Genomic DNA, 17278 nt, shown 5'->3' with positions numbered 1-17278 from the left:
TTTTTTTTTGACAGGCAGAGTGGACAGTGAGAGAGAGAGAGAGAGAAAGGTCTTCTTTTGCCATTGGTTCACCCTCCAATGGCCGCCGCGGCCAGCATGCTGCGGCTGGCGCACCACGCTGATCCGATGGCAGGAGCCAGGTACTTATCCTGGTCTCCCATGGGGTGCAGGGCCCAAGTACTTGGGCCATCCTCCACTGCACTCCCTGGCCACAGCAGAGAGCTGGCCTGGAAGAGGGGCAACTGGGACAGAATCCGGCGCACCTACCGGGACTAGAACCCCGTGTGCCGGCGCCGCAAGGCAGAGGATTAGCGCCAGCGCTGCAAGGCGGAGGATTAGCCTAGTGAGCTGCGGCGCCGGCCCTCTACATATTCTTTTCTCCAAACCAAACATCTCCCATTCCTGTGCTCTCTCTTCCTTTTCAGAGTGCATTTTGCTGCATATTCAACTTGGTGCTCACTAGTTTCACAGGATTCTGCTTCAGTCAGGTCACTTTAGAAAGTATCAAAGACTTAGTTTTCTCAGAAAGTAAAATGGATTGTTGATGATTGAATGAGACCCAAATTGCAACTGATTCCCTTTCAGCTATTCAAGGAATTATTTCAAAAAGGAGAGTTTTCAAGAACATAGTCAAACACATGGTGCAGTTCTCCACAATGGGAAGTAAGGTAGCTCTTCTCATCACCTGTATAAAAAGGAAAAATAAAAGATAGGCTGAGGGTTTCTGCCTGTGCATACTGACAATTTTCCTTTTAGGTTTCTCTAACATTACGAAGATTTAAGTTTTATATTTTCCACTAATAGAATTAAGTGCATTATTCTGCCTGACTAGATTAAGGCTGATTTCATGTTCAACACTCAGTTATTCTGCATGAAATATTGCTGTCATTACTAGTTTTTAAACTACTTTATTGGATGAATTCAGGTAGAGAATAAAAGCAGTGTTTTTATTTCTTCCTATCTAAAAATACTCTCAGTATGCGATATTCCTAACTCTTCTTCCCTAATTGCAAAACAATTCTTTCCAGGCTGTTGATATCATGAGTGGTGATCATTGTATCAGCAGAGCTCAGAAAACAAAAATTAAGGCTTCTCTTGTTGCTGATATGGTCTAAGGTGGATGCTCAAACCATTGTAAAGCTTGAGAAAAATGCCTAAGGAAGACCATGGCTGAAATTCTCCATGATTTTGCTAATAGTGCATTTTAATTCATAATGAAAAATGAATCATTCCAGATGTTTAAAACAACTGTGTGAATCTGGAGAAAAGGGTGACGTATATTATTCTGTTTTCTTTTCCATTTGGACACCCTTCTCATCCATTGGGATGTATCCTCGGTTGTGAAGTAAGTGACTGAAACATTGAAATACGTCATCCCAGAATTCATGCTGAGTCCCACCACCAGGTCTTCCTCGGGCTTCACACCTCACCATTAGGCTTCAAATTCAGAATCTGGGGATCTTAGTTGTTTGTAGATAGAATTTCTGTAACCCAGAGTAAAAAGAACTGTCCCTTGATCTCAGCTCTGCCACTTACTTCCTGTGTGGTTTTGATCAGGTTATTCAGCGTTTCTCAGGCTCACTTTGTTCATCTGAAGAACTTAATCTGAAAATTTTTCTTTCATTTTTGAAAAAAAATGAGAGGAGGAACATCCCAAATACGTGAGGAAGTTACAGTGATTTACACAGCAAAGTACTGGTTCACAATACACGGAGCTCACTGGCAGTATAGAATATACAGGCGTGTGTGCAGCTATGCATGCAGGAGACTGCACAAAAAAGGGAGAGCTACAAATCGATGGAAAATGAATATCTTGTTCAACAAGTGTTATTGAGGAAATTAGCTAACTTTTTTGAAAACAGCATATTTAGACTGCCATCACATTGCATATGCTAAAATATAGTTAAGAAGAATTAGATGGTAGTTAAAAAAATGAAATCTTTTTTTAAAGTGGAAGGAAATTGATATTTATCTGATCTCTTTAAAGAATAAGAATCTCTTTTAGAATAAGAAGCATATTAGAAACTCCAAAATTTGTACTAGATATGACAACCTCAACATTTAAGCAATAAAATGAAAGAACAAAAGAATTTGGAAAATATCTACAAAACAAAAATAATGAAAAGTTATTCTACTTGATGCATAAAAACTTTAAAATCCGTATATACAAAGGTGCTTATTGTGGTATTGTCTATAATAGCAAAGAATTAGAAGCAATAAAAGCCCATAGGCAGGGGAATGGTTAAATAAATTAAGGTATCTCTATACTATAAAATGTAACAACTTTTTTAAAAAATGAGGTATTTTTATATGTACTGACTTGGAAAGATGCCCACGCTATATGGTTAACGGGGAAAAAAAGCAAATTATAGCACATTACGTATTTTTCTTTATCTCATTCTTTTTAAAAGGGAATAAAATTATATATGTAAACTATGCATTATTTTATAATAGTTTCCTATTTTATAGTACATATATATTATAATATTATATAGATAAATGGAGATAGGTATACAGATAGGTAGATGGATGGCTGCAGGAAAACATCCAGCAACAACACCCATCTGTTATAGTTATTATGAGGGAGTGTGACTAGGAAGCAAAGAAAGTTTTTGTTTTACTCTAGATATTCCTTTTTAGTACATTTTTTTCAAATTTATGTATTAGCTTTGTTATACAAATGAATAAAATAAACCTAAAATGAGCTTAAACATTCTCAATAGAAAGGAGAGAGAAAATACACATGGCGGCTTATTTGCTTTTGTTAAATTCTTCCTCATTTCTTAACTTCAAAGAATCTGGATTTCAAAGAACAACAGACCACTTTTCTCATTTTAAAAATAATAATACTAGGGCAGCTGTTGTGGCACAGTGGGTTAAGCTGCTGCCTGGGACACCCAAATCCCATATCTGGGTGCTGATTCAAGTCCCGGCTACTCAGCTTCTAATCAGGTTTCCTGCTAATGCATCATGGAAAACAGTAGATAGTGGCTCAAATGCTTGGACCTCTGGCACCAGTGTGAGAAACCCAGATGGGGATGTGGGCTCCTGGCTTCAGCCTAGTCAGTCCCTGGCTGTTGTGGTCACTGGGGGAACAGACCAACAGATGGAGGATAATCTCTCTCTCTCCCTCTCTCTCTGTCTCTTTCTTGCTCTCTGTATTTTTCAAGTCAATTAACATGTAAATAAACTTTTTTTAAAAAAAGAATAATATTCATGCTAACAGGACTAATAAATAGACCCTCCTACTTGTTACCATATTTATTTATAAAAGATTTATTTATTTATTTGAAAGACTTACAGAGAGAGAGACAGAGAGACAGAGACAGAGACAGAGAAGTCTTCCATCATCTGGTTCACTCCCCAAATAGCTGGGCTAGGCCAAAGCCAGGAGCCAGGAGCTTCTTCCAGGTCTCCCATGTGGGTGCAGGGGCCCAAGCTCTTGGGCCATGCTCTACTGCTTTCCCAGGTGCTTTAGCAAAGAGCTGGATCAGAAGTGGAGCAGCCAGGACTCAAACCAGCGCCTGTATGGGATGCCAGCATCTCAGGTGGCAGTTTAATCTACTAGGCCCCATGTTACCATGTTTTAAGAAAAAGAGCTGTGAGTTCCTGGTTGGCGCTGATTCTGAAGGAGTGGTCCAGAAGCATCCGTCATAGTCATAACCACCTGGTGACTTGTGAAGTCTGTCAAGTCTCTCCTCAGACTTGCTGAATCCAAAATGTGGGTGTAGAGCCCAACAGTACGCCTTCCAGATTATCCATGAGCACTAAAGTTTGAGAATCATTGCTCTAGCTGTTGCACTTCCACTGTTTCACCCTAAGGCAGGGTTTTTCAACCTCACGCTATGCCCATTTTGAGCTGCATAATTCTCAGAGATGGGGGACTGTTCTGTGCACTGTAGAATGTTTAGCAGCATCCTGTACTTCTACCCACTAGATGCCAGTAGCAGTTTCCCACCCCAACCAGTCAATGAAAATCAAAAATGTCTCTAGACGCTGCCAGATGCCCTGGAGGGTTAGGAGGGGAAAGTGGGGGGCAAAACTGCCTCTGGTTAACACATGGTTTCTTTGAGTTACCAGCATTTTTTCTTTACTATACTCTTTCAAACTTTTCTAATTTGTTGTTACACAATGTCTTATTTTATAAGCAAGAAAATTTTGATTTTTAAATCTCCTTTAAAAATTGTGATATGTATGAAACACTGTGATTAGCAAACAGAAGATCTTCAGCAAATATTAACCACACTTAATGTTCCTTTTTGATATTTTCTATGTTAGAGATTTGACTGTGAGTTCCCATTTTATCTGCAGTTGTTGTGAGCACACAGAATGCATATTCCAACTGGAAATAAATCACTAATTAAAGCTTATGGGCTATTCCTTGTTTTCCTTTTTTTTTCTTTAAAGATTTATTTATTTATTTCAAAGTCAGAGTTACACAGAGAGAGAAGGAGAGGCAGAGAGAGAGAGAGAAAGAGAGAGGTCTTCCACCTGATGGTTCACTCCTCAAATGGTCGCAACAGCCATAGCTGAACTGAACAGATCTGAAGCCAGGAGCCAGGAGCTTCCTCTGGGTCTCCCACATGGGTGCAGGGTACCAAGAACTTGGGCCATCTCCCATTGCTTTCCCAGGCCATAGCAGAGAGCCGACTGGAAGTGGAGCAGCCAGGTCTCGAACCAGCACCCAATGGGATGCCAGCGCTTCAGACCAGGGCGTTAACCCGCTGCACCCCAGCGCGGGCTTCTCCTTGTTTTCCTTTTTACTTTTCAGTCCTCACACCTTACTAGATATTCTGATTATTAATTTAAAGATGTTAGCATATCTCTATAATATCTAATCAATAAAAATTCAAAACAAGTGAATAATTGAAAATGTTTTAATCTTTACATTGAAATCTGTGCAAAGAGGCTCAATAAATGCAAAAACTCAGGCTATGCTAGCTATCAATATGCAACTGCAATATAAGGCTGCTTTTCTGTAATGTGCTGTGAGAGAATTATATATACATGGCTTTACAGGTTATTTAAAAGCAAAAATGTCAAAATATAGTAATAATTCACATTTAGAATGATAGTCATCAAATTATTCTGGAAAATAACAATGTTATACTGTTCCAATATAAAATTGAAGACTTATTTAGTGCAAACCAATTAATTCATAAATTGACATAAAAAATGACTGAATTATCCATGAATAAAACCTTGAAATACATTATTATTCAATGCAAACACACTTACGAGTGCCCTCCTGCTTTTGCATTATTTGAAAACTTTTCTGATGCACAAAAATGACTTTAAAAGAGAAAGCAGAATTTCTGCTAAGTCCCCAATCTTAGAGAAAGGCCAGTGTAGACAGCAGTACAGTTTGTGCAAATTGAGGGTAGGCAAACATATGGTTAGCATGGATCCCCCCAAAATAGTTATAGCACATAAGAAACATAAGTTGAGCATATTGAAAATTTATTCTATTTTTAACAGCCTCTCAGTTAAGTGGTCAAAGTCACAATTAACATTTCACATGCAGTGGCTGAGCTGTATTCTGCAAGCCAAGTGTCACCTGATGGCAGGGCTACATTTATCACCACACTCTTCCTCAAGTGAAACCATACTGGAGTTACATGTGTTGGAAAATCACAGCACACCACAGACAGGCAGGGAATGGTTCTAACACACCTCCATAACTGGAAACAAGTCCTGCAGGCAATTATGTGCCTTTCAACATCTTTTGCAAGTCACTATGGTAACAGCAAAGCACAAACTTAAAAGGAAGTTTGCATCCATATATCTGTTTGGAGTTGGACTATTATTAAATGTTTCAGTCTTCTAAATTCAGCATTAATTTTTAGTTTTATGGTAAAGCTCTCCTTTACTTTTAGTCATTTGACTATAATTTTACGGAACAAAGAGATTTCTTTGAATTAGCAATTCAGCTCACTTTTGGAAAAACTTACCCAGCATAAAGCTTATTTAAGATGTTTCTTTCTTTCTTTCTTTCTTTCTTTCTTTTTTTTTTTTTTTTTTTGGTTTGGGGTCCAACATCTGTAGCATTGGATTCTAGATTGTTTCTAAAATAATCTTAAATTGATGGATCATTGCTTCTTTCATTTGGGCCTGACAAAAAGTAGCTCTGGCATTTACTCTTCTTTTTATGCTGTAAACTAAATATCACTTTTTGGCTTTTGCCAGAAAAAAATGTATTCTTACTCATCCCAAATTTTTATAAACTTAAATTTTATTTAGCCATATAAGAATTGCTTTTACAATGAGTATGTCTCAAGTAGTATATAATGAACAAATTCATAAAATTATAATTATGTATTTTGGTCAAGCCATCTTAAACAAAACAATTATAAATAGTCTCTCTCCAAAGAGTTGAAGCTTAGGTTCCTCCTATTAGTCAAGCATCCATAGGTACTAAACATTGAGTTCTTCATGTTGCTTGGACTCAGATATCTTTGTTGTAAAGATTCCTTGGTAGTAAATTAATGGCGGGTAAACAGACCTCAAGAGGAATTTCCACATATTGATGATATAAGATCTAAACGCTTTTGCGCCTTCTTACCCACCCAACAATTCATTGCGTGTTAAGATCTCAATCACGTCTTTGCCCTTACTTTCTGTGTTCAAATTTGTTCTTTTGCTTTTTGGTTTTTGTTTTTTCATAAAAAGGGGGAACCCCTTTTATTTGTTTGCTGAAATCAGGTTAAATTTCGCTCAAAATTTACAACACTGTCATGGAGTATAAAGGCCAATGAAATCTAAGCCCTCCTGGAGGGGTGGAACTGGCCAGAATTGACCACAATGTGACCACATTTGAGTTAGGTGCTGCAGAGTTGTAAAGCCAGTGGAACATAGGATGGTAGAAAGCATAGTATCATCAGGCCTACACTCTGTAGGTCTCTAGGACAGCCCAATGCGGTAGCATTTCCTAAAACACCCTTCCCGGTGTCCTCAGAAAGGAGAATCTCTGTAATGACTAACAAGCAAATCAAAGACACAAATTAACCAGAGACAGGAAAGGGCTGTTTTCTGCTGGATTCCTCAGAGCCTTTACTGTGCTTTTGTGCATTGTGAATTTCCAAGAGGAGAAACTGGCACGTGATTTTCTTCAAAACTATTACTTTGGACTACCACTTTCATGAAACATCACATAAAGGGTGTTTTGCAGAACTTACTTTAGATAAAATTGCTCCAAATGAATGGCTAAATAGTAAAAATCTATATGGTTTCTGAATCACTTTCTCCCCTACAACACACAAATCACTTGTAGCTTAAGCTACTGGAAGTAGGACTTATTGATTCTGAGGTTTTCCATCTTAGATACCAGATTGAATTTTTTTTTCCGTTCAGGGTTTTACAAGGATGCCTCAAAGTTTTTGGAAAAACTTGAATTAGAAGTTAAGTTTATTTTGATATAAAAACTTTCAAAGTCCATGTGTAGTCTTTTCATAAGACACATTTCCATGAACTTCCTGAGGATCCCACATATTTCTTTCGGTAGCTTATGTTTCTCCTTTAGATTTGTTTCACTAATTAAAGCCTTTAGAAATAATGCACTAGCAATGCCCAGCTGGTCCCCGCAGTGAGAGTGGAAGTTAGGACATCCATGGATGTGAGGTTAATAAAAGAGAGACATAAATAATTTTTGCAGGATGATATTTTTGAAATTGTTCGACTCTCTGTGTAGTTCCTAAGTCAATCATTTAACTAAACAGCAGTCTAGCAAGGTAGGAAACAGGTAAGTTTGTATTCAAATAGTGACATTTATAACAGCATTAATATATATTCCCAGACACCCCCAAATCTGAAGGCCTTCTTTGCTGGAAATGTCTATCACCACAGTCTATTGGAAAGAATATTTACCTTCAACATGAACAATGCAGTTATGGAATCAGTGACTTCTCCAAACTGTCTCTATTCTCAGTGTCTTCTAATTTAAAGATGGATTGATTTGTCAACACACCAACTATACTTAGCTTGATAGAAAACAAATTGCCCATTTATTCACACACTTACACATACAGAAACACACATTGGGACATACTTTGTAATGGTGAATAAGCAAAGCAACTTATATTTAACATAATATGGGTCTACATTTTATTAACTTTCTTAACCACATTTGATTTTTCTAAAACTTGTTGCAAGTAACTTGATTTCCTAACTTAGAAAAAATTCCAAGCCACTAAGATATTTAACCAGTAGTAATGTAAATATAACATGGACAGAAAACTATGTGTTATTTCAAAAATTGTACTTTCTAAAAAATTATTTTAAATCACTTATACATTAGAGTTTTAATAAAATCAAATGGAAAGTGTGCAGACATAGGCATGAAGGACACAAGGTTGAGGTACAAAGAGTATTCCATATTTACACATGACCAAAATGAACATTAGTCAGAGGAAATTTACAAGCTGATGCAATTAGCAGAAATCCATTGCAGAAATTGCCCTCCATGACCCAGTGGCTCTGAGAGAGAAATCTACCCAAATGGGATTTGGACACTGCTCTAGCCTTCTACTCTTCCTCCTATTTAAACTCGGTCTTTGTTTCCTCCTCTAGCTTTGGCCTTGTTCTGGGCTCCAGGATCAACCTTTAACTGAGCAGGAAAAATATAAAGAACTATGGGGAGATAGAAAAAAAAGTCTAGCCTTCTTGCTCTCCCCTGAAGGTCTGAGTCCCACTAAATGGCTCTTTCTGGGCCCTCTGGAGAGGTGCTACCCCATCTACCACCTGAGCTCCTCTGGTGCTGCACACCTCTTTCCAGTGACCTTCCCAAAGCACAACTGGCTTCTCCAGTCATTAGCTCTTGGTCCTGCCTTGATATAGTGTCTTTGACCCAGCTTTGGCTCACAATTATCTCAAATCTCACTGTCTTTGCCACCAACTGAAATTGTAACCACAATTAAATAGGTCTTGAATCCTTAGTTTATCTTCATGTCACCCCTTTCACCTTATGTCCCCTAGACCCCAGATCCCAGTGTTCTTTGACTCTGACCAAGACACCCTGTTATAGGTCATTGACCTTCATCCTGCCCATGCCCCTGTGCTTTGGACCCTGACTTCTGCATGGCCTGTACCTCTGAGTCCTGTTCTCTGTTAGATAAATCTTACTGATTGAGATCTTTCTTCCCAACAGGAAAGTTGCTAAAGCAATTTTTACCTAATAGGTACTCAATTGATTAGTTATGCTATCTTTCTGCCTCTTTGCTTTTAACAGCTTGCTTTTATTGTGCAAGCAGTGGAGTCAGTGAAAGACTTGGTATCATAAAAAGGTATTAATTTAAAACGAAAAGAGAAAACCTCCTTTTCCTTCATACAGAATCATACTAATGGTTTTTATAGTATCAATTTCTTGGAAAAGCTCAAGAGAGAGCTTAAACTAAGGTAAATTTGGAAAGGGAAGCAAAAACCTATCCCAAGTAGAAGGGCACATAAATCATTCTATAGGTTTTTAGTAATGAAGTAGCAAAGTGGCATAGCTTCTTATATTCCAGCAGAAACTCCAAATTTGAAATCTCAGATAACTCCCTGGTACTCTAAAAATACAAAAATCCCTTGCAAAAATGTAGCCATGCCAACAGAACTCACAGGTGCAAATGTTCTCCATTTAAGCAAAAGAAAAAGGGAGATGGGAGGCAGAATAGCTTGACTATTCAGTCCAAACTTGACAATCACTTTGTGCACAAAGCAATACACTATAACCAGACTGTCAATCACAATTTTACAGTGAGGAATAAAGACTCCCACCTTCTTAGGATGAATCATATAATCATTGGCAGAGTGAAAAGTCATCACAGTTGCTAAGCCCAGGAATCATAGAAGTTACTCCAGCAATGATGCTGCCATGGTGCGGGCCCAATTCCCTGGGTTTGAGCCTCAGCTCTGTGCAACATCAGCCATTTCACCACTCTGTCTCCATCTCAGTTTTTTCGTTGGGAAAAGAGGCCTAATAATAGAGGCTATTTCATGGAATTGTTATGAGTACAATTTAAGTGCTGTGGGCAGGTGCAAGTCAGTGCGTGTATAGCTTTGGTCCTCCCAAGTCTGTTTCTGGAGTGGGATGGCGTGGCCCTTTGATCATGGAAATGGTACTTCAGAAGTTTGGGTTTGTGAAGGGATAGTAATGAAGTGAGTCTCCTTGCCCCCTCTGATTCAGAACTGTGTGGGCCCAAGTAGGCCAGAGTTGCTGAAGTCTAACCAACTCAACAATGTTCCAGGCTGAGTTCGGAGGCCACAGAACCAATTATCTTGGCAATTATCTTATAAGAAAATGTTGTGTTGTCTTGCTGTATTCTCTACACACAGATTTCCTTTGGGTCAGAGTGTCTCATAGAGTTCAGAGTGGAGTATTTCTTAGTATTTCATTCTTCTGAATTTTAATATAAAACCAAGTAGGCTTCAGTTGTAAGAATAAGCATTATTTTTTTAAGTCCCAATTTTTAGAATGGGGCTTTATTTTCTTTTTTAGGGGTCCTGTGTTGAAACAGGAAAGGCATTAACATCAGTAGAATCATATACTAAAGTTTCATGCATATTCCAGTTCTCCATACAGTCCTCACAAAAGCCAGTTTTTCTTTATTCCAATAGGACTCTTTTCCTGTGTGAATGCTACAGGATTCTGCATTTTATTGAGGCGTTAGCTAAGCTGGCTATCCCAATGAATGGAGACACTTAGAATTTTGCCATATACCTAAATGTCTCAGAATCTACCTCCTCACAAAAACATATTCCGTTTAGCATTTGCCAAGAACATTAACTTAATCACTAAAAGCTTAGTGTTTCCTCAGTCCGTATGTCTACCTTCCATTATTCATTATGTATATTTTGTACTATTTATTCTATTTGGATTCTAATATGTATTTTCATGCATCTCACCTGTCTCCTCCATTAACTATAAGCCCTTCTGATGCTGAACCTTGTTAACTCCACAGCAAGTTTTGCTTTGTAATATATTGCTTCATTTATTTCACAAATATTTATTCAGCACCCAGGATGGCAAGGTATTATGGGGATAAAAATGTGGAGAAGGCAATATATTCTTTCCCCCAAAGTCATAGGTTCGATTTCCATAGAATAAAGCATGAGACGGAGGATTTAATAGTGTTATAAGGCAACTATTTTCCTGAAACTATAAAACTGCTTTATAATTCTAAAGTAGCAACTATTTCACTTCAAACTCCAATGGCATTTCTCTCTCTCTCTTTCCACAGGATAGTGGCCAAAGCCTCCAAGAACCTCATGTCCACGCAAAGCTTAGGGATTGTATTTGGACCCACCCTTCTGAGAGCTGAAAATGAAAGCGGGAACATGGCAGTGCACATGGTGTACCAAAACCAGATAGCTGAGCTCATACTGAGCGAGTACAACAGCATCTTCGGCTCAGAGGAAGACTGACAGACAAGACAAGTTACTGAAGATGTTCACATCTGTCTTGATGCCTAATATTTTTACTTTTCTGTAAACATATTTCTGAAATATTTTTTTCCTTTCAAGTGACAGATGCCTCATTTTGTGAAAACTTAATCATGGTTTTGTGTTTAAGTTCCAAACATTTGAATAAAATAATTGACAATATTTGCCTATATGTGTTCTACATTTACCCCTTCAATGCTGCTCCTCCCAGCAGTACAGGGACACATGAGGTGTGCATCGCACTATTAAATAACTATACAGAGTACAGCACACATCTAGGAAACAGCTTCAGCGCTGCTCCTAGGCCTCAGATGGGTTGCTGTGCAGGTGTGTGAGTGAGTGTGAGTGTAGTTAAAGGCGTGGGTTCGGCCGGCGCTGCGTTTCACTAGGCTAATCCTCTGCCTGCAGTGCCGGCACCCCAGGTTCTAGTCCCGGTTGGGGTGCCAGATTCTGTCCTGGTTGCTCCTCTTCCATTCCAGTTCTCTGCTGTGGCCCGGGAAGGCAGTGGAGGATGGTCCAGGTGCGTGGGCCCTGCACCCGCATGGGAGACCAGGAGGGAGCACCTGGTTCCTGGCTTTGGATGGGCGCAGCGCCGGCCTTAGCAGCCATTTGGGGGGCAAACCAACAGAAAAGGAAGACCTTTCTCTCTGTCTCTCTCTCTCTCACTAACTCTGCCTGTCAAAATAATAATAATAATAATAATAATAATAATAAAGGGCGTGGGTTCACATACATGTGCCTTAGCACAACCCGTGCTGCTTCAGGTTTGTCCCCATATTCCTGGTCTATGCAGGTGGCAGCAAAAGAGGTAGGAAACAGAAGCTAATAATTTTAATACAGAATGAAGATCAGGTTCTCAACCAAAACAGATATATTTCCTATCTCAAGAATGTTTGGCTAGTGGCTTTTCTCCCAGTCTTGGCTGGAATCAGCTTTAAGCCACATCCATCAGATTGTTCCCACAAGGGTCCAGAGACCCTCCCCCCATTTCCTCTCCTCTATGAAACCCTCTCATTACCTGGTTAATGCTACTCTTAGAATCATTGGTTACTATTCTCACCCTGTCTTTTATACTACAGTGTCTGTTTAAGTGTTTACAGCAGGTAATAATGGAACAAACGAAGGCCTTCAGCAACCAGGTGGTCAACCAAATGCTGCTGCAGGGATATAGGTGACTCCCCACCCAGGAGATAACAACTTAGCCCCAGGCAGCAGGAAGCAGCTGTAGAAGACAGACCATCACCCCTTCTCCCCTCCTGGACTTTTGGGCTGATGTAATCCCATACAATGCCTGCTTTCTAAAAAACAAAAGGGCAAAATGTTAGAAAAATGGCACAGTTTTATCTATGACGCGATCTACACCCTGATTTACATCCTATGCCTTGGCTCCTTCCTGCCATTGCTGCAAGCCAGGTGGCCACATGGCCCAACCACTGTTGTCAAGCTCCAGCCCCATCCTAATGGGATTCGCTGCTCCTGCTTCCCTGCCCGCTATCCAGCAGTTTTAAAAGGGCCTGTGCCTGAACACGTGGGTCTCTTGGCTCTCCTCTCCCCATCTCATCTCTTCTCTCTTCTCTCCTCGCTAGCTCCTCTCCTCTTTGTCTCTCTCTCTCTTATACTCTCCTTCTCTCTCTTTTCCTTCTTCACCCCTTCCCTCCAGCCTGATAGGTTTCCCCAATAAACCCTCTCCCTTGAAAAAAAAAAAAAAAAAAGAATGTTTGGCTATATATAAACAGAGTCCAGCTATTCTTGATGCTACATGATGAAATTTATAAATACAGCATTTGAATGGTTGTTTTTCTGAGGCAAAATGACAGTTCAAAGCACTTACCACTGGGTTTTTTTGTAAATACTATTTGTGGCCCCAGAAACATATCCCATAAACATACTCTCTTCTTTAAAGACAAATTTTATTTTAAACATTTATTTATTTGTTTGTTTGAAAGACACAGTTACAGAGAAAGAGAATGAGAGACAGAGAGAGATCTTCCATCTGCTGGTTCACTCCCAAAATGGCTGCAAAGGCCAGAGCTGAGCTGATCTGAAGCTGGGAGCTAGGAACTTCTTCTGGGTCTCCCACATGGGTGCAGCGGCCCAAGCACTTGGGCCATCCTCTGTTGCACTCCCAGGCATATTAACAGGGAGCTAGATGGGAAATGGAGCAGCCAGGACTCAAACCAGAGCCCATATGGGATGCTGGCACTGCAGGCCGCAGCTTTAACCAGCTGAACCATGGAGCTGGGTCTCAAGTCCTAACTTTTTAACATTTTCGTTTACTGATATTACAGAGATATTGAGAGAGAGGGTGAGAGAACTCCGGTTCACTCCCAAAATGCCTGCAAATGTCAGGACTGGACTGGGGCTGAAACCGGGAGCTTAACACAGATCCTTGGATGTGAGACATGGGCATCTTGACAGCTAGGTTAAATGCCCACCCTAACATAATCTCGTACTAACTGGGAATAAAACTAGTGTCCTATGTTTTGATTTTTATATTACACAAGAATTGCATGGCTGCTCATTTTTAATGCTAGCATCCATTTTGAATCTTCATCAAAGTGTATAATCTTCCTTTTCCCCGGCTATGTCGTTTATACAGAATTTTTATGGTGCTTCTGCGGATGCTTTTTATTGGTGAGTTACATTAAATCCATGTAGAAGGAACTTCTTAAAAAGGCTTTTTTTTTTTTCATATGCCCTAAGGATTACTTGAGTAGACTTGGATTGCTTCATCCATTGGATGGTTAGTTTCAGTTGTCATGGATAAACAAAAGGGTAACTGTCCAGAATATATCAAACATTGTTTTATTTTGAAAAGTATGTTCCAGCTGAACACAGCTCATACCCGGTCTTGTGAACGTATTCTGCTGATAAAAATGTAGACTTCTGTTTGACAGCTTTTTAATCAAATTCAAATGGAATAAATAAAACTAATCCAGTGCGATAAAGAATAAGTCTAGTTATCGATTTTTTCATAAAATGAAAAATAAAGCATGTAAATAAAACGCATGAAGCATGGATCCAAGAACAAACACTTAAAGCCATAATGGGCTCAACAGCACAGGCGCTGTGCGTAGATGGGGTGTACAGGAGATGGAAGGGTCTACTTGAGAAACACCCAGACGTGCACACAGCTCTGACATCCACAGAGCTGCCTGCAGGAGGAGAGGGATCCTGTGTCCCTCTTGAATGTCTTCATTTCAGCAGTGGCACCAACAAATGGGCTTGTGGCCAAGAACAGAGAAGCAACCACAATAAATGCTTCAGTGTGGTTTCATCGAGTGGGATATATACACACACCACAAAGCCAAGAAAAGTCACAGGAGACAGAACCCCATGATCAAAAGTTACCAGTAACGGTGAGCTAACAGTCCTAGCTTTAAGCTATTCTTATATGTAAAATTGTAATTACGCCTTTCAGAAAAACATAGTGACATGAAACAAGAGTTTCTGGCATTCTATTTCAAGTCCTCCTCATTTCCATGACATTCTCAATTAGGTCTTCCCCCAAGATTTTAATTACTTCTCTTTTTGAAGGGATGAAGAGTAGATTTAGTAGATCTAGCATGCAAATCTTATCCCTTCACACGTCCATCTTTAAAGTTATTCTGGAAGCATGAGCCAGAGAGAAACAAGCCTGAATGCCAAAGAGAAGTGGCACTACCTGCTTTGAGCAGGGACTCACAGCCCCTTGTCTGTACTGCTTTCCAGATTTATAATCTTCAAAAGCACCAGCTTCTTGATTTCCAATCTGATGGGATTTAGCCTGATTCAAACCCCAGCTGTGGCCTGTCCCTGCCTGCTAAGGGCATTTAATCAGAGAATGTGTTTCCTCTCTGGGGAAAGGCCATTGTAAGGTGCTGAGCCAAAGTGCCCATCACTTGCACACACTCAACACATAAGGAGCGTTACGCCAAAAGGGCGTTAGATTATATAACATCTCAAAGACAGCAATGACAGTCATATGACAGTTCCAAGTTTTAAAGCTGAAATTGTTAAGTATGCTAGGTTGACTCACTGAAAGGTTAGATTTTATAAACTGATCTATATTCTCCATCCAGAAGACATGAAAAGCCAGTGAGCATTTCTTAATCACCTAGACCAAGCCTGACTCTATTCTGGGCACTAGTGATATGATTCCTCCCTCTGTTATTTCACAGTCCAGGGAGAGACAATCAGCCGACAATTCATTACAGTGTGGTACAAGATCAAAAGCCTTAACAATTTTGGTAACCTTATAACTCCAGGGCTGATTATCTATACTCAGAGATATATTTTTTAATGAACAGATGAGCAGATACTCCTATAGCGATGTTAACAAAGTTCAGAGGTTGATAAGGGACCAAATAACAAATTGTGCCAGAAGGGATCAGATGAGGCTTCGCTGCAAGGTAACCTTGAATGTCATCTTGAGCAGTGGATAAAATTTGCCAAACAAAGGAAAAAGGCAGAAGATGGACCAGAAAGTCAGTTGGGCATGTGCAGAGTTGTGAAAGATCAGACATCTCCAAGGGAAAGTGAGACGTTCGGTTAATAGAACGCACCTGGCGATTTAGGAATATGGACTGGAAGGATGTTGGGGTCTAAGAAAGGCCATGATCACATATTTCGCATTTCTCCTCTAGATAACAGGGATCCAGGGGATGTAGGGAAATAAAAAAAAAGCCATAGAAAAACCTGCTTCTTAGGAAAAGAATCCCTAAATTCACCAGAAGTAACAGATACTTTGAGAAGACTCATGTTTTCCGAAGTGTGTGTTTCGATGTCTGTGTGTGAGAGAGAGTAATTTTTAACATTTTTTAAGAATAAAATTATATCCTTCAGGGTATTTCTAGTTCCTCTGAATCATTTTAGCCTGGCGTTACCTCCCCAAGATGGAAGAAAGAGATTGATTGATCTTTCTCACTGACACAAAAAGTTTCTTGGCGACGGACAAAATGCATTTCATCTTATACATTGCGAGTCTAACTTTATTTAGCATGTGCCATATGATGGGATCACCATGCCACAGCTAGTAGTTGAAAGCCATATGATGATTTCCCATATCCAATTAGAAAACAAAGGATCCAATTAAGAAAAATTAGAAAAGCTGTTAAAAGGAAGCAATCACTTGCCAATAGTGCTGTCCTTATAGTTTAACACAGCTAGAAATTGACCTGTTCTTCTCTTTTCCACATTTATTTTTGTGAATTATAAGTTAATCACCCTGTCAATTCCTAATTAAAAGGCCCTGTAAAGATTTTCATCCAAAAGGACTGTCACTAAGAGTTCTGGGTCAAATTGCTCCGTTGTCAAAAATGAGAAATAAGACCAAAATAGTTTTAACTCCCTCCGAGAAAATTCAACTCTTCACACAAGGACTTTCTTCAAATGTAATAGTCATATTTTATTTCTCCAATGAAAATGTTTTTTCTTGCATTAGAATATATATGAATCCTTTTATTTATTTCTTTAAACCAAGGGTTACAAACGTAGATGCTTAGTGGAGCCAGGTGCCTGACATACATGAGTAAGGAGGAGCAGGCAGCAGGCATTATGAAGGGGTGATTGCTGAAGAACCTCCAGCAATGCCTGGCCAAAACACACTGCTTCTACTCTTCTGGAGTGACATTGCTGATGTGGGAATGTGGGCACAATATTGCCAAAGTTTCAGATCCTTCTTAAAACACCAAAAAATCAGGATGTGAAATCTGTCTTTTCAGGGCACCAAATAAAGCGCATCTGATAAGACTCAGCCCAAGGAATTCTATTTTTGTGCCATCAGTGTTAAAGCTTCTGATATTGTACAGCTTGCACCACAGAAAATGGTTATGCACAGAGCAAACTGTAGAGCTAAGTGCATGGGCCAGAGCATTGTGAA

At 39.5% G+C, this 17278-nt stretch overlaps 1 protein-coding gene across 2 annotated transcripts in view; it reads left to right on the top strand.

Annotated features, from left to right (window-relative positions):
- Positions 1-11580, top strand: part of ARHGAP15 (Rho GTPase activating protein 15) — a 659666-nt gene extending 648086 nt beyond the window's left edge. For both annotated transcript variants that reach the window (XM_017342824.4, XM_089329237.1), the window contains one exon: positions 11217-11580. In XM_017342824.4, the coding sequence (XP_017198313.2) occupies positions 11217-11400 (184 nt within the window). In that variant the 3' untranslated portion in view covers positions 11401-11580. The remainder of the gene's footprint in view (positions 1-11216) is intronic.
- Positions 11581-17278: the final 5698 nt, after the last annotated feature.

Source organism: Oryctolagus cuniculus, chromosome 3, assembly GCF_051225735.1.
Source record: "Oryctolagus cuniculus isolate XC-2025 breed Fujian yellow rabbit chromosome 3, ASM5122573v1, whole genome shotgun sequence".
Lineage (NCBI taxonomy): Eukaryota > Metazoa > Chordata > Mammalia > Lagomorpha > Leporidae > Oryctolagus > Oryctolagus cuniculus.
This window is presented reverse-complemented; position numbering and strand designations above follow the sequence as displayed.